The sequence below is a fragment of the Thalassophryne amazonica genome, chromosome 18, assembly GCF_902500255.1.
Source record: "Thalassophryne amazonica chromosome 18, fThaAma1.1, whole genome shotgun sequence".
Lineage (NCBI taxonomy): Eukaryota > Metazoa > Chordata > Actinopteri > Batrachoidiformes > Batrachoididae > Thalassophryne > Thalassophryne amazonica.
This window is the reverse complement of record NC_047120.1, coordinates 43529730-43548084: the sequence shown is the minus strand read 5'-3', so window position 1 is coordinate 43548084 and position 18355 is coordinate 43529730. Positions and strand designations below refer to the sequence as shown.

At 41.6% G+C, this 18355-nt stretch overlaps 2 protein-coding genes across 2 annotated transcripts in view; one reads left to right on the top strand and one right to left on the bottom strand.

The window, feature by feature from the left end:
* The window catches only part of acsf2 (acyl-CoA synthetase family member 2), a 61990-nt gene extending 44416 nt beyond the window's left edge, over nucleotides 1-17574 (top strand). The window contains 7 exon segments of the mRNA XM_034193351.1: nucleotides 10011-10016; nucleotides 12607-12714; nucleotides 13001-13152; nucleotides 15008-15149; nucleotides 15299-15409; nucleotides 15513-15581; nucleotides 17092-17574. Of these exon segments, the coding sequence (XP_034049242.1) occupies nucleotides 10011-10016; nucleotides 12607-12714; nucleotides 13001-13152; nucleotides 15008-15149; nucleotides 15299-15409; nucleotides 15513-15581; nucleotides 17092-17154 (651 nt within the window). The 3' untranslated portion in view covers nucleotides 17155-17574.
* Nucleotides 2565-11115, bottom strand: chad (chondroadherin). The gene is made up of 4 exons (XM_034193348.1): nucleotides 9102-11115; nucleotides 5827-5989; nucleotides 3882-4040; nucleotides 2565-3429 (listed from the first exon to the last, which is right to left on the bottom strand). Exons 1-4 carry the CDS (start codon nucleotides 9885-9887, stop codon nucleotides 3167-3169), a joined length of 1371 nt encoding a protein of 456 aa, XP_034049239.1. The 5' UTR covers nucleotides 9888-11115; the 3' UTR covers nucleotides 2565-3166.
* Nucleotides 17575-18355: the final 781 nt, after the last annotated feature.

The window sequence follows — 18355 nt, the reverse complement described above, 5'->3', positions numbered from 1 at the left end:
TCACACACTGGGGCAGTGTTTGCTTGGTGGTGACATAATGATGGTCCTCGCAGTATAGCGAGCTCACTCTGCTCTCTTAAAGATGCAATGTGGACATGTCTCCAATAGGAGGAGACACATCCTTAAAAATATCAGAGATTTGAATGGGAGTGCAGAACAAATTATGTTTGTGAATTTGGATTATATCTTTAATAACAATAATGTGGAGAACCACAGTAATGTCAGATATTTGAGATGATTGTTAGACAAAAAATTAATTCCGTCAAGGTTTATTAAATGTGAGCAGTTACAATTTCCAAAAATCCAAGAAACATACAGACAATGAACATGCAAAAGATATGCTGAGTTAGTGTATATGTGGGCTAAAGTTTTCAAAATTAAATGATATTTTTAAAGTATGAACTACCACCAGAGGAGAGTCATTCATAATTGTTATTTAAGAAGTTGGATTTAAATTATGTGACATACACTCAACAAAAATATAAACGCAACACTTTTGGTTTTGCTCCCATTTTGTATGAGATGAACTCAAAGATCTAAAACTTTTTCCCAACATACACAATATCACCATTTCCTCAAATATTGTTCACAAACCAGTCTAAATCTGTGATAGTGAGCACTTTCTCCTTTGCTGAGATAATCCATCCCACCTCACAGGTGTGTCATATCAAGATGCTGATTAGACACCATGATTAGTGCACAGGTGTGCCTTAGACTGCCCACAATAAAAAGCCACTCTGAAAGGTGCAGTTTTATCACACAGCACAATGCCACAGATGTCGCAAGATTTGAGGGAGCGTGCAATTGGCATGCTGACAGCAGGAATGTCAACCAGAGCTGTTGCTCGTGTATTGAATGTTCATTTCTCTACCATAAGCAGCCTCCAAAGGTGTTTCAGAGAATTTGGCAGTACATCCAACCAGCCTCACAACCGCAGACCACGTGTAACCACACCAGCCCAGGACCTCCATATCCAGCATGTTCACCTCCAAGATCGTCTGAGACCAGCCACTCGGACAGCTGCTGAAACAATCGGTTTGCATAACCAAAGAATGTCTGCACAAACTGTCAGAAACCGTCTCAGGGAAGCTCATCTGCATGCTCGTCGTCCTCATCGGGGTCTCGACCTGACTCTAGTTCGTCGTCGTAAACCGACTTGAGTGGGCAAATGCTCACATTCGCTGGCGTTTGGCACGTTGGAGAGGTGTTCTCTTCACGGATGAATCCCGGTTCACGCTGTCCAGGGCAGATGGCAGACAGCGTGTGTGGCGTCGTGTGGGTGAGGAGCGGTTTTCTGATGTTAATGTTGTGGATCGAGTGGCCCATGGTGGCGGTGGGGTTATGGTATGGGCAGGCGTCTGTTATGGACAAAGAACACAGGTGCATTTTATTGATGGCATTTTGAATGCACAGAGATACCGTGATGAGATCCTGAGGCCCATTGTTGTGCCACATCCAAGAACATCACCTCATCTTGCAGCAGGATAATGCACGGCCCCATGTTGCAAGGATCTGTACACAATTCTTGGAAGGTGAAAATGTCCCAGTTCTTGCATGGCCGGCATACTCACTGGACATGTCACCCATTGAGCATGTTTGGGATGCTCTGGACCGGCGTATACGACAGCGTGTACTAGTTCCTGCCAATATCCAGCAACTTCGCACAGCCATTGAAGAGGAGTGGACCAACATTCCACAGGCCACAATTGACAGCCTGATCAACTCTATGCGAAGGAGATGTTTTGCACTGCATGAGGCAAATGGTGGTCACACCAGATACTGACTGGTATCCCCCCCAATAAAACAAAACTGCACCTTTCAGAGTGACCTTTTATTGTGGACAGTCTAAGGCACACCTGTGCACTAATCATGGTGTCTAATCAGCATCTTTGATATGGCACACCTGTGAGGTGGGATGGATATCTCAGCAAAGGAGAAGTGCTCACTATCACAGATTTAGACTGGTTTGTGAACAATATTTGAGGGAAATGGTGATATTGTGTATGTGGAAAAAGTTTTAGATCTTTGAATTCATCTCATACAAAATGGGAGCAAAACCAAAAGTGTTGCATTTGTATTGAGTGTAGTTTGTGAACATCTGCAAAAACTGAGATTCCACTTTTTATAGATCCACGAGACATAGAATTGAGAGGGAAAATTGAGTCACCTGCCAAGATGATTTTTAATCTTTAAAAGAAAATTGTTTTCAGGATTACTTTGTTTTTCTGGGGTGGTTATGGAGTGAGATTGACAAAGGGACTGAGCTGGAAAGGACCCAGATGGGAATGCGCTAACAAGTGACTAGAGAGTGTTGAGAAGGTGGAAGGAATATTTTGTGACGAGAGAGAGTTGGATGGTGTAGAGAGTGTAAATCAGGAAGTGCAAGGTATTAGTAAGGATGAATTTGGGGCAGCTATGAAGAGGATGAAGACTGGGAAGGCAGTTGGTCCAGATGGCATTCCAGTTCAGGCATGGCAATGTTTTGGAGGGATGGCAGGGAGTTTCTAACTCTTGGAATGTGAGAGGATACCTGAGGAGTTGGAGAAGAAGTGTGCTGGTTCCGATTTTAAGAACAAGGGTGATGTGCAGAGCTGCAGTAACTACAGAGGCATAAAGTTGATCAGCCACAGCATGAAGTTACGGAAAAGAGTAATAGAAGATAGTGTTAGAAAACAGATGATGATTTGTGAACAGCAACATGGTTTCATGCCAAAATTTTCTTTGGGAGTGACAAGGATGAACAGGATTAGGAAAGAACATATCAGAGTGACAGCACAGGTAGGATAATTTAGAGACAAAGCCAGAGAGGAGGAGATTTGAGATGCTTTCGACATGTACAGTGGAGGGACCTAGGGTATATAGGGAGAAGGATGCTGAGGATAGAACCACCAGGCAGGAGGAGAAGAGGTTTATGGATGTGCTGAGGGAGGACATGCAGGTGGTTGGTGTGACAGAGGAAGATACAGAGGACAGGGTGAGATGGAAACAGTTGATCTGTTGTGACAACCTCTAACAGGAGCAGCCGCAGGAAGTGGATTGATTGACATAAAGCTAAAATATAGAAAAGGAGTGTGATTGACTCCCTCCCCAACAACAACAACAAAAACTATTCTAAAGACAGGATTTTTGTATTTGTGCTTTGTTTTGTTCTCAGCTATTTAGTGGATCAGAAGAAGGCGAACGTTCTCTGGTCAAGCACCTCATTTACACATCCTTTGGTTTGTTGTTCACTGTAACTTTCAGCTTTGATTTTAATGAATGAAAAAAGTCCTTGATCCTGTTGTAGAGCAAGGAAAAGTAACAGTGTGTACCTATAAGTGACAACTTTTGGAAGGTGCACACTTGGACGATTTTGAAGTAGAATAATTTGAGCATAGCTTTCTCTGCATGTGTAGCCGGTCACCTGGACGGGCTTCTCCCCAGCGTCTCCTGCGGACAGACACAAAAATCACGAGCCAAATCAAACAGTCTGGCCTCCAACCAAAGACCCCATGACCTGGAATCCGTGTGCTGGACCCCACGGCCAAAGTGGAGAAGTTTGGACAGGGACACAATGAGAGTGACTGTGGTTAGGAAGAAAGAAGTGAAAAACAAAGTCCTGCAAAGCCAAATCAGGTCCACTCCAAAACCCCCTTCAACTTGTGCAGAATTCCAGCTAAATGTCTTAGCAAGCTGCTTAAAGGTCTACAATTACGTCTGATGTTTGAATTCTTATTTATAGCTCAGGTTGTGCAGATGAAACATGTATTTTAATATAACTTCAATATTGGCTTAAGTTTTTTTCTTTTAATTTTCTAATTAAAAGTCTGTTTTAAATGATGTAGCTCTGATCAAGAATCACATCTATCTGATTCTCTTGTTTCGGGTCCAGCTGTATTAACCAGCCTCATAAGGAAGCTCCTTTTCCTTTGCCTTTTCTGGCTCGCTTTTGCTTGACTCTGCATCCGCTGAAGGCGGGGCTGTCCCCGACTTGTTTGCCTTTCTGCTGTGGTGGAGAAGCACACACTGCATCTGGACGACTGTGACTTGCATCCATCCACCTGTGGGCAGTAAACAAGAGCTCAGGAGCACAGCCTTTAAGGATACTATGATAACACCTGCACAGGAGCGTGCACGTGGAACAAAGTCAGTAGAATGACTGAGGCGCCGGTAAGGACAAAGTGACCCGATTTACAGAAAAAGCTGTTAAAATTGCAAAGTTCAAAATGACTCAAACACTTTAAATTTAACCAGGTTAGTCCCATTGTGATCAAGATCTCCTTTGCAATTATAAAGTTTCCAATCCACCTAAGCTACATGTCTTTAAATGTGGGAGGAAACCCGGAGGAAATCCACGCAAACACGGGGAGAACATGCAAACTCCACATAGAAAAAGGCCACAGGGGGGAATCGATCCCATGAACTTCTTGCTGTGAGCCAACAGTGCTAACCACTAACCCATCATGCTGCCAACGTAAATTTAGAATAGCTATACTGAAGAAGTGTTTCAAGACACACATCGTTAATACAATATGAAGCTACATCAGATTTTTACTGGTCGTGTGACCTTTGACATTAGTGACCTTGAAAGGCTGTGACTGTTTAAATCAGTTTGGCGCCAATATGGATTCAATAGTGAAGAAAGGTTGTGTGTTAGTCAAAGAAAGGGTGGTTAATTTTGGACTCAGAAAAAATGAATTTGCATGATTCTGTATAAAACACATAAGGTGCAGATGTTGTGCTGCATGAGTGTTCCCTCTTGTTTGTCTGATTTGTTGAGCAAGGGAAGTGCTAGAGAAAATGATGCATGAATTGCATTATATTTTAAAATGTTTGCAATATTTTTTGGGTAACCGTGGGATTAGTGGTTAGCACTGTTGCCTCTCAGCGAGAAGGTCATGGGGTTGATTCCCACTTATGGTCTTTCTGTGTGGACCTTGCATGTTCTCCAGTGGTTTGCGTAGGTTCTCTCTGGGTGCTCCGGCTTCCTCCACATCCAGAGACATGCATATTAGGTAGAATGGACACTTAAACTTGTCCATAGGTGTGCTTGCGGGTGTGAATGTGTTTGTTTGTCTATATGTGGCCCTGTGACAGACTGGCGTCCTGTCCAGGGTGTACGCTGCCTCATGCCCTATGACTACTGGGTACACTCCAGCCCCCTGTGACCCAGTCTTGGATAAGCGATTGAAAATCAGTGTATACATGTAATATTTTGACTCCCTTTGGATGGGACACCAGTCCAATGCAGGTTACTTCCCCAGCCAAGCCACGTACCCATGGACAGCTGTGTGGACTGACAAAATACAGATGAAATGTGTAGCATGACTGAGAATCAACCCCAGGTCTACATAATCCACATAGTCCAAAATGTTATCTCACTGAGCTATCTGCTCTACAAGTCCATACGAGCTGCAAAAAAAAAAAAAAAAATACATAGAGCAGAATTAAACTCAAACATCAACTTAAAGCTGATTTAACGAGGCGTAATTGTGATGTAATATGCGCTGTCATGTTGCTGATTGGGTTTCCCATTCTATCAATAATGAATACAGAGCGTCCGACTGGATGGCGGGCTGTGTGTTGACAGAAATGTGTTAGTGAGGACCAGAAAGTGAAACTGAGGGAGAGATGGAGAACAGGCAAGAGCGTAAAAGAGATGCACACTGGACTACTTAGTGCTCCCTGTGTTGGAAATGGGTAGTGTAATGAATAAAAATACCAATGTTTGCTACATACAAGCCACAGTTAAAATCTGATCTGGTTCACGGGCCATCTCACAAGTTGTGAAGGACCAGAGCTTTGGAGTCGACAGATGTATTGTAGCGTATTTGGCGAGTTACTCACCTCCGCAAGGGGCAAGCTGACAGGTGCAGCTCCAAGGGTTGTTGGAGAGGGTGAGATTGGTGATTGTGCCAAATGCCAGACTTTTGGGAAGAGTCTTTAGCTTATTATTGTCCAGACTGAGTACCTTGACTGCTGTCACGCCAGTGAATGCACCATCAGAGAACTAGAAGAACATCAAAACAGGGTTTTTTTTTTTTTTTTTTTTATAAAATATATCAATCAATGAATTCTTAGTGGGATGGAGACACATTCATCAATCAATGCAAACTGACTATACCAATTGTAATTCTTTGTTTGTACTGTATACACACCACTTATTTATTATAACTCATTTACGGTAAATTGTATTTCATTTCCTTCTATAGCTCAAATATGAAGTGGCTGAGGTGCCTTTGTTGGCGAGGAAAGCTTTACTGACCTTAACTTCATGGGCGATGTTGTGATCTTTGTGGAATCAGTGGATACACTGATTGCAGCACTTGAGAAGCTTGAGTGAAGTACTGGAATGTCTGGGTTTTATCCTGGATCAAGACTAAGGATCCAAGCTTTCAGCAACTTTCTGGACTTGGCGGTCAGACGTGTGTCTGTACGCAACAAAAGTGTTGAACTTGTAGAAACATTCACTTATTTTGGCAGTGACATTGTCTCTGGGCTCTCAACCTCTGATATTGGGAGATGACTGGGAAAAGCTTATGGAGTCATGAGGTAACTGGACAGATTAATACCTTTGCAGGAGAATGGGGGTTCAAGTCTTTAAGGTCCTATTGCTTCCTGTATGGTAGTAGGTGAGACGTACATGCTAATGAGTGACCGATGGTGATCACAAGGTGTCTTTGGTACTCTGTCTCTTTGGATGATCTTTGGGTACTGCTGGAAGGATTTTGTCATATGAGTGGTTACTTGGAGAGACTCGTATGAGGAGTATGACTTGTATGTTTCCTTAGTTAGAACCCCAAAAGCCTGAGAAGGCCAAGGTAACACCCACGTTTCACTTGGCTGCAGAAGAGGTGAGGATGGACCGGTTGTCTGCCTGGGTGGTTACCATTCAGGACTAAAGGCAGTTGTCGTGATGCACTGCAGCAGCTTTTCCCAGACCCAACTCGACCTTTACTTAAGCTCGCACAACTGCTGAAAACTTGTTCTACATTCCATCCTTCAAAACCCATCCCTGTGTCTGTCAGATGGCAGACGCATGCAGAGCCGAGGAACCTCGCCAGGGTTTCTCTGGCGTGAAAGCCTCCTCTCATCCATACGTCTGCACCAGCACTTGTGTAAACAGCGACAGTCGCCCGCCTCCTTTTTGCCTTCTGCTTCTGTGAGGGTGCTAAAAGCTTCAGATAGGCGCTAGATGAGATGGTGTGCGTCATGTCAAGTGCCGTCTCCTCCGGGAGGAAGAGGAGGGAGGATGAGAAAGCAACTGCATTCTTTGAGGAGTTGTTTTATTCAAGTCTGGAGGAGTACCTTAAGGAAATTTCCACTGCAGGCCATTAGCAGCGCATGAGCCGAGGGTCTGGTATTTTGAAGCAATGGAAGATGGATGAATTCCAGTGTGGCTGGAGAGTTTTTGCAATTTCTGTTGCTTGCCAAAAAGGCTCGCAAAAGGCCCAATTGTTCATTCAACTGATGGCTCATTGCAAACTAAAAATATTCCTCTTCATGGCAATGGAACACCCTGCCTCTGTTTACCTCCTAACCCCTCCTGACCTGTTTACAAGATCCTCCTTAATGAAAGTAAAAAACACACCAAGCTGAAAATAACATTTGTATAATACTTAGAGCTGGACACGCTTGGCCTACGGCCACCAAACAAAAACACTCTAAAAATAGTTGGAATTGGTTGAAAAAAATCGCTTAATCATCCTAGACGTGTGCTGCACAGCCAGTGAGCTGCAGTTCTCACTCACACACAGTGTGAGAAGGCTGTTATTTTATAGTTTTCCCTACTGGAATGCTTCTCTGTGCTGTATATGGGATTAACCTCAAATGTGCACTCAGGAATGTCTAAAAAATAATTAGTAGAGGACATAGCTGAGACATGTATGCACATCATTTAGGAGAAGATAACTTAACTAATATGACCCCAATGAACAACTTGGGATATGTCCTAAAATCTTATGACCACGCCCCTTTTTTGTCTTGAGCGTTAACTTCAAATACAGCTGTATTTTCTAAACTGCAGTAGCTATAGACTTTCCAAGGTATTCAAAATGTTCAGAATGATTGTTACATTTTTGGGAGGGTCATAGAAAGGTGTAAAATTACTATTTTGATGTTTTAAGAGAAAATGGCTAAAATAAGTGGGTCAACTTGTTACCATACATCGAAACAAAATGAACATTTGCCAAATGTTATGAAATTTTATTCAGTCATACTGTTATCAATGGAATATTGATTAAAAATGAAACATACAAAATAAAACGTGTTTCTTTAGCAGTATCTAGAGTTCTTAAATGTGTTAAAGATTACCAGGGAAATTTCCCAACAGCCAATAGCCCAGAAAGTTTAAATTACTAAATATGTGGCAATTCTGGACTGTATGTAGGTCATTTGAATATTTTCTGGCATAAAATATGGTCGTTTACTCACAATATAAGTTTGGTGTGATTAGAAGTCCATAGCTCAAATGACATGTTCAGTTCAAATCTGAAGCAAAGATTTTTCTTCTTCTACTAAGGTGGATTAGAACTTTTTGTGGTACACAGCACTAACTACTGGACAGGAGGAACCTAGCAGCCAATGTGACTCACTAATTTCAAAAACAGTGTGGTGCCGTGACATGTCAATAATCTGTGTCCAATCAGATTTCAGGGGAGTCCAGCGAAACCCCGCTCTAGCTCCACCCATGTCAGGAAGTGTTCGGCACTTCCTGTTTGAGTGTGAGCTTGCCACTGAGTTCCTGTGAGATTCCATGAGATCTCGTCTGTCAATCCAGGAAGTGTTTGACATTTCAACATTTCCTGTTTTACTGTGGACTGGAATTTTGGCACTTCCTGTTTAGGACGCCCTGTACTATGAGTGAACTTCGCAACGCTTCACTCATATTTTAAAATTACTACTTCCATTCAATAAATTATAATTTCACAGATTTGTTTAATTAAACTGCATGTCTACACTGTATATAATGGCAGCGTAGCATAGCTATGTAGTTGCTCAGGAGTTATGTGTCCTCAATCTTTATGTATTCTGCATGAGACACAAAGAATACTTCATCAACCTTATCTTGCAAGTCTGAGTTACGTCTGTCTAGTATATATCCAGTGACACCATAGACTGACCTTCTCTAGACCCATGTTGTCCAGATGTAGTTTCTCCATGTAGCGCCCAAAACTCTGGAAGGCATTTTCTGGGATGGTTCTCATGGGGTTCCTGCCCAATGTGAGTTCCTCTACCACCCGAAGTTTGCTCATTGCAGCACTGGGATATGTGGTCATCTTGTTCCTGTCCAGGTGAAATATAGCGAGATTCTCAACCTCATCTAGGGAGCCTGGATGCAAGGTGGTTAACTCGTTCCCACTCATGTGCAGCCAACGCAAGTCTTTAGCACCTGTAAAAGTTCCAGGCCGCAGCTCTCTAAGCCTGTTGTCATTGAGCTGTAAGATAAAGAGATTGATCATGGGGGAGAAGATGCCCTTGGCTAGTTCGCTGATCTGGTTCCCATCTAGGTAGAGGTAGGTAAGCTCTGTCAGGTCTTCGAAGGCACCGGGTTTGATGCTGCTGATTTCATTGTTGGACAGGTAGAGGTAGACAAGCTTCTTCAGCCCCTTGAAGGCCTGGGATCCGATCTCCCGGAGCTGACAGTGCTGCATGTGCAGAGAGATGAGCCCCTTACTTTCACTGAAGGATCCTGTGGGTATGGTGCCCAAGTTGTTCCTTTGAAGGTTCAGCAGACGGGTGGCCTCTGACACTCGAGGGATCTTCTTCAGTCCCACACTGTCACAGATGACGTGCTGCAGGTCACCGTGGCAGTGACACAAGTTGGGGCATTGACTTGGGACTCCCTGTACTGCCTGGCCCATGAGCAGAAAACAGGCCCCCAGCAGCAACTTTCTCATACAAAACATGCTGATCAGCTCTTAAGAAATAATTCAGTCCCGGAATTTGGATGGATTTTCTTCTGGTCTTTTTGCCGTAGAAAGAATCTAGTAGAAAAATCCAGTATGAAGCCTCCGAGAGAAAGAGTGCAGATAACTGTAAAGTGAGCGGCAAGACCTAAATTAAACTATGTTCAGTGCTGAAAGGAGGAGTAAAAAAGGTGAGTGACAGAGCAAAGGTGGGAAGTGCAGGCGTTCACTTTGGGTTTTCAGCGGAGGATGGCCAGTGAACACAACACAGCACTATTTATAACATTTACTTTACATTTGGGGGGGGCTTGCCAGGGTATATGAGTGAGAGTTTTGCAAGGGTAAGTCAAGTGTCCATGAGAATTTAACCCTAAATTATCTGAGAGACAACACTGGCTCCTTCATTCTGGTAAAAAAAAAAAAAAAAAAAAAAAAAAGCTGCACTTTTGAAGGTTATTTTCAGTCTGCTTATGTGCAACATTCTCCTGTGTGCATGCCCAAAGTATAAAAGGCTTCATGGTTGTATCAGAATTTCTGTTTTTACATCTTCTGTTAAGATGTGAGTACCTTCTGTGTGTATTTTAATGATGTGGCACGAGGTCAAGTTCAGCCTGTGCACAATCCCAGACATCTTACTTCAGTCTGCGGCGGGAAGAAAAGGAGCCAACTCAGAGCAGCTGGTTTATAACCTCTAATAGTCTCCAGATGGACGGGAAGAGCAGCGATGCTGTTTGAAGTCAAAACACTTGCAAATGATACTTCCATCATTCAAGGAATGACCATCTGAGATGCTACTTTTCATTCTTTTGAAATGGAGCAGTGTTGTGTAATCAACTTCTACATTCAAACCTGTAAGTTAACGTGACTGGGTTAGGTGTTTATAGAGTTATTTTTCAGTCAGTCCCTGGCAGAATTTGTGAATTTAATCCATGACCTTCATGATACAGAGTGACCCAAAAAATAGAACCCATAAAATTGTAATAAATCCTACAAAGGATGTTCCTACAAAACCATGTTCTTTCATAATTATGTTCCAAATGGTATGATTTGTTGGCAAAATAGTCCTCCAGGCAAAATATCTTTTCCTGGATTGACCAAGACATGTTGGGGAAAATGATTGGAACATGTCTTGGAGCATAACTATGAAAGAACATGACTTTTATGCAAAGCAACCAAGATAACTGAAACTTTGGGGAATGATCATACACAGACTGAAATTTGCTGGACTTTTTTTTTTTTTTTTTAGGATTTATTACAATTTTTATGGATTCTGTTTTTTTTTGGGGGGGGGGGGGGGGGGGTCACCCTGTATGTACTTTGAACAATGGGGTAAGAAAAGTGAGGAGTCTTGTTGACTGGTTCTGGGTTTGGAAAGTTTGAGGGTTGGACATGCACATGATAAATGGAATTTAAACTTGCTGAACAATTGTAACATATTCCCTATTTTTCAAGGCCAACATTCTCACAATCGCTTACTTCATTTCAATCATCACAAAAAATTATGGCAATGGAAAAGCAACAGGACATTCAAAGTGCATACATCAAAATTCCTGATGGAACCATCTATCTACCACAGCCAGGTGAAATGTGGGAATCCCTTTAGCCTTCTCCAGCTACTGGGTTCCTTAGAACTCAGGCACTTACAAGTATATGCTGGTTCATGCACAGAGAAACTTGCCACACGGCCAATATGTCAATACGCAAGTGATACACCTCATATTAGTTTTTCTAGGTAACCACAAGTGATACAAAGTCATTCCAGTGGCACCCAAGGATCCTCTGGAGAGACCAAAGATGTCCAGTGTGTGTGTGTGTACATATATATATGTATGTATGTGTATATATATATATGTATGTATGTATGTATGTATGTATGTTGACCTTGAAAAATAGACTCAAAGTTGTGCAATTCTGTCTCTGCATGCAGAAACACTCCTGCTATAAACAAAAGTCAATACTGAAAAGTTCTTTTACTTTTTTGACACATCATGCAAATTGACAACTGGACCAACCTGCTCACCAAGGTCTGTGAAAATAATTTTTTTGATTAAAGGTACAGTGTGTAGACTTTAGGGGTGTTTCTTAGCAAAAATCAAATCTAGTGTCTAGAACCATCTGTTCATTAGTGTTATAATTACCTGCAACAAGAAATCAATTTGTTTTCATAAAATTAGATTGAGCCCTTCATATCTACATGGAGGCCACCATGTATATAACAATCTCACCACTAGATGACATTAAACTGCACACACTTTAGCTTTAAATGAAAGTAGTATGTGGGTGTAAACGGAACCAGCTTAGAAGAGGTAACTACAAACAACAGATATTATGAGAAACTAGCCCATGTGATGATATTAAATGAAAACTCGTGATAAAAAAATTGTCTGCAGTCAAAATTTTGTACACTACATCCCACTCCACCTACCTGCCCACTCCAGGTGTGGATGCTGTCTTTCTGAGACCAGTGAAACTAATCTGTTACTTGTGGGGAAAAAAATGTGGCATACAATCTGTGAGGATGCAGTGGCCCTAAAATGTGTAAATTCAGTCGCTGGACTAGATGAATATTTATTGCTACCAATACACTGCCCTTGAGCAAGGGACATTAATTCCAACTGCTCAAAGCAACAGACCAAACCAGAAAGTTTGCACTCATTGCAACTAAAAACAATATTAAACCACTTCCCTGCTCATAATGTGTTGTTTTTGTGCTTAACAGATTGGTTACGGCACCACAGAGAACAGCCCTATGACTTTTTTGGGATCCCCCACAGACAACATGGAGAGAAAATCTGAGACAGTTGGATACATATTGAACCACACAGAGGTAAAGCCATGTACTATTAATTCAGAAAAAATATAAAGATGATTATTTCATACATTCCAGGTTTGAATAAAGTAGTGTGCATTAGTTTTTAAGTTATTGACCATATTCAAATCATAAATTCTCACATCCACAGTCACTTCATCAAAACAGAATGCATCTAGGAATTTTGGTTGTCAACTCTGCAAGACGTCTCATCAATTTCCCAAATGGGAATACACACGCACACACCAGAACTGTATTTTTAAATAAAAACATTGCTTAAAAATGCTCATCAACTTCTGTATAGGCTAAAATAGTGGATACTTCAACTGGACAAATCGTACCCCTGGGGACAACGGGAGAGCTTATGATCAGAGGTTACTGTGTGATGTTGGAGTACTGGGGGGAAACTGCTAAAACAGTTGACTGCATCATGAAGGATGGCTGGTACAAAACAGGGTAAGTAAGAGTTGATATTAATCGTTCGTGTACCCACATTACTTTGAAAGCAACTGACACAGAAGAAAACACTCTAAATATTATCTCGACTTACTGTAAGCTGAGCATTGTTGGACTCCATCTAAGACTGTAGGTGGTTCTGCAGCCAGTGTATATTTGTTTTAGTTTTTTCTGGGGGGCACCCACTGTATAACACCTCCCAGTGTTCATCACTAGAAATTAAGAGCTCTTGTTACTGCACCCTGTGGGATAACTCTGTCGCTGGCTTCTGTGAGAGGAGGGCACATATTTTAAAGGGCAGTGGGGAAAGCTGTTACCATTAGAATGGCCTAAGCAGTGGATCACCCCTCTGAGTCTGGTCTGATTGAGGTTTCTTCCTCAAAAAACAGCTGGGAGGAGTTTTTCCCCTCACCACAGTCACTTAGTTCAACCCACCTTTCGGAGATGAAATGCATATAGCTACAGTCCAGCTAGTTTGGGGATCATAATGTCAAACTTCCTCACTATACATCCGTGTGGCCAGTGTCTTCTCCACTGGCATTCAGTAAAAAACAGTCTCTTTTTCTCAGCGGCACCACACAGAAACACACATGCGCACTTGTTCAGTTGTCAGCATCAAAAAACAGTCACAATGGTCATTACAGCTGAATTTATTGTCATTTGCAACGGCAGAATTCAGGTTCATGACATGAGGCACGGCCATTTTTCTATGATAACGACATAGACAACAATTTACTTCATAGAAACTTACACCAGAGTTTTAGTGTTAAAACAGCAAACCTTGGCTCTGATGGCAGCTTAAAAAGTAAACTTTTTGTGAGGTCATGAATTAATTCCTTTTGGAAATATCACACAAATTCATGGTTACCTGTTTAAAGTGATAAGATTTGATCTATATCGATACCATTATCGATCCGATTCTTTATCCTCTTGTTAATTTTCTGTGTACTAAAAGTAGGCTTTACAGGTTTTCTATGTCAACAACATTTTATTGAGTCTAAGTAAATAAATATGAAATTGGTCACTGGATCCTTAAACCCTGGACATAAACTCTATATGGTGGATCCTTGATCTCTGGACATAAATAGAAATAAACAAAATCTGTAGTTTTTGTCAAAAGCATTTCCTTTCAGACATTATTGGCATGAATGTCACTGAGCTCGTGCAGCCGACTGTGCTGCACGTCAGGATGTAATTCATAAAGAATGCAGGATGTCTCATTTTGGGAGGAAAGAAACATTTTAGTCAATTGTAGTTTGTCTGTATTACAGCGATTGGAAGGAGGTGTTATTTTATTTAAAGCGGCAATTTATTTTGAAGTTATTAATTCTGACCGGACTGTCTTGGCAGAGAGCCGCGCAGCATTTGGAGCTGTGCCAACGGAACAGAGGACAATTCTCGTTTCTTGACCGCAACAAGACAAGAGTCCCAGTTAGCGACTTTAATTCACACAAAACCCCAGTCTGAACAGAGTCTTAGAGAGTCTCAGATGAGGCTTACTATTTGCATGGTGAACGTACATCATCTTTGACACTATGTCATGTGGCGCACTTCTATTTGCTGAAGACTCTAGCAAGTGGAAAAGGACAAGGGGATCACTTGGCTTCAGTAGATAGATGGCTATGTTTACTGAGTGTGAATAGTCTAGTGATCTGCCTCGGTTGTTGCCATCCAGGATCAAGGGCAGTTCCATAGTGCGGTGGATGGGGCGACTTGCAGCACATGCTCAGGGATCTGATCTAGCTGTAAAGGCAAATACTTTATTTGGGTTTTATTTGATTTATTTATTTTGTGTTATGCAGCACTAATGCTTTATTATCTGGATTCTATGGTTTTCTTGACATGACACATGCAGGGACATTGCCTCCATGGATGCATATGGCTACTGCCGCATTGAGGGGAGGATCAAAGACATGATCATCAGAGGAGGAGAGAACATTTACCCCGCTGAAATTGAACAGTTCCTACACACACACCCAAAAATCAAGGAGGCACAGGTTGGACCCCAACAGAAAGTTCTTAACATGCACACATTGTAAATATGTTTCAGTCTGACATCTTGGAATTTATAGGCAACGCTAATTGGCTTTACATTCATAATCATAGTGCCAGCAACAATAATATCCCTTTCTATGCCATATCTCAGGTGGTCAGCGTGGATGATGCTCGCATGGGTGAAGAGATTTGTGCATGTATCCAACTTGTACCTGGACAGGACTGCACTCAGAGAGAAATCAAAGATTACTGCAAAGGACAGGTGTGCTAAAATACCTGTACAACTCCACTATCTAACATCATGTTAAATGTTTTCCAGTGAGCAAGAGATTAGAGACTTATCACGCTCTATCTGCTGCTTTCAGCTCAGCCATTTCAAGATTCCTCGCTACGTGCTTTTCGTAAACAGCTTTCCAATCACTGTTACAGGAAAGGTAATTTTATAGATCCCAGCTTCCCAAGTGAGCTCATACGTACATTTCCATCAAATTATACTCTACAATATGATGTGCACCCAGAGTACAAACAAGGGATTTTTAATCAAGGATATAATTAGCAGCTGCTCTCTCAATTCATGGTAAATTAGGAAGGGCTGAATTCTAATGTGGAAACACCATCTCCCATTTCTTTCATGGGATGCTGTTAAAAATAATTTGTTGTTGGCATGGTGTTGTTTGAGGAGGATTACCCACGGGGCACCCAGACAGGAGGGAAAATGAAGGGAGCTACTGGCTAGTCTGCGAGTACTCAGCATCCTGTTAGTTTAACAAGCCTCAGCTAAAAGCAGCACAGCAGAAATCCACATCTCAACCATTCACATCCAACAGTAACGTCTTAAAGTGAGCATTTTATTTGATTTTATTTCTATGGCCTAAGTTTACACTGTATGACCCCTTCTGTTCTTGGAACTTTATACTGGATAACTACAACTCCAAGGACAGATATGCAATAGTCAGGTCTTGGAACATGCACTGGTACCATCCATCACAGAAATGCACCACGTTAACAAAAGGTCAACCATAGGGTGAGACAGGTAGCACCAGAACCCCAAAAATCTGGCCCTTCTTTCTCTTGCAAAGATTATCAGCATTGCCAAATGCTTCTCTGCACAGTGACATTTTGACTCCATAAGCTTTTTTCCATTCTTCTCTCCATCTCAAAGGCTGGGGCCACAGTGACATGAATGTCTCTAGAACGTCACCACTTTAAGCACATACAGATATACTTCCGATGGCCGAGTCCAGGGAGTCATTAAAATCCTGGATCGTAGTCTTGATCCAGGACAATTGCAAACCCAGACACTCCGGTTTCTCACGTAGCTTCTCAAGCCTCCATTGGTTCTACAAAGATGACAGCAGAGTCCGTGAAGTTGAGGTCAATAATCCCTTCCTCACCAATAACAGCACCTGAACTGCTGGTTTCCACAACCTCATCCAACAACCATGTACATTAGCACAAAATATGTAGAAATAGAGCACGTTTGTGAATAATAGAATTGTCAGAGAAGACCAACAAAGTGTCCATGTCATCTACTTCTTCCACTATTATGAAAAGAAACTCATCTTTTGTCATAAACAGCACTTCACCAACCAATTAGACTCTATTTTTGTGCCCTCACCTCCTCCTAGAAGACCACTGCTTTCACTCCAAATAATAAATTGTACTGTAGCCTGTTTACATGCATGATGCCACATACATGAAATTCTTTCACCATATGGGCTGATCCAGCTACATGAATGTCAAGGATTTTATGCCACAGACTTACTGAAAAGGCCCGGAGTGTTTGAACATCACAGGTGATTAGTTTGAGATCAGACCCTCGCTGGTAATAACGCTCAAATTACTTTCAGATTCAAATGATCTCAATACAAATCATGACCTGGAGGTGGGGAAACATCACTGACAATCTCCTGATTTGCCTTTTTTTTTTTTTTTGTATTTCAGGTGCAGAAACACAAACTGGCTGATGAAGCCAAGAAGCTTTTAGAACTGAAGAAAGAAAAATAAGAGGCCAACTCAAGTGTGTTGCATAAACATATAAATGGAGAATGGAAATAGAGTGATCAAAACATGTTAAAACTTTTCAGGTGGTAACACCACATGTGACCATTCTCCAGACATAAATAGAGACTAGTCATTAAGCCATTTCCACCATCCTTTGGCAGTTTGTTTTTGTAACAAGAACATGCACTCAAAAGGCAGTGATCATTAATTACAAATGAACTGACTTATGACACTGTGAGGCCACTATTCCACTGAACTCTGCAGCTGTAATGATGTAATTAAGACTAAAGATGCAAAGCTGTAGTTTAATACTGCAGATAATTTTAGCAGCAGGAGCAGTTTTCTAAAATCATGCAGAAAGTAATATGAAGGGGATTATTTTTTTTAAAAACAGCTCAGAATAAATTTTTGCACTTCTTCATTACATCTAAGAGTGAGTGTTTCTCTTTTTACAGGAAAGAGGAAGGTATTTTTACTGTTCTGTGGCAGGTGTGCACCAGTTAAACTTTTGGAAATCCATTCAGACAGGTTCACGGAGGAGACGAGAACAATTTGACCAAAGTAGAATACAACAAAACCGTAAGGAATTTCCTCTCGCGTCTCACCACAGTACATGTGCAGTGTACCTGCTGTTGGGCTGCAGGATCAGATATCGTCTCCTGTCTAGACCTGAAGGACTCTGACCAGAAATAGCCCTGGAGTGCCCAGATGAAAACAACCGGCATTCCTGGTTAAGACTAGACCGCAAAGTTTATTTGACTTTTTTTATGGGACATATTTTAGGTTTGACCTAATATGTGTAAGGACTTATTTTCTCATGGCAAGTGCCACAAGCAGTGGTGGCCTTGGTGACCATCAGACGTAGGCTTTGGAAAGAACCTGGCAAGCTCATTTCAAGCTACAGTACGTTTAACTGCAAGCACACACATAAATTGTGAGGGGGCTAACAGAGAAGGATGAAGTATCTGCTTCAGCTGTGTCCATAAAAAAAAAAAAAAAAAAAAAAAAAAACTATCCAAAGGGTTTGTGTGGATTTCTGCCTGTTGTTTGAATTTTAGAAGATAACTGCTGTTAGAAAACCATAAAACAGCGGTTTGTTTCTCCAATTTAGTAACTCTGCACCTTGCTCGACCAGCTCCCTCACTCTATTTTTTTTTTTTTTTTGCTTATGAAGTTGTACAAAAATCTATTCTGCAGGGTTGTG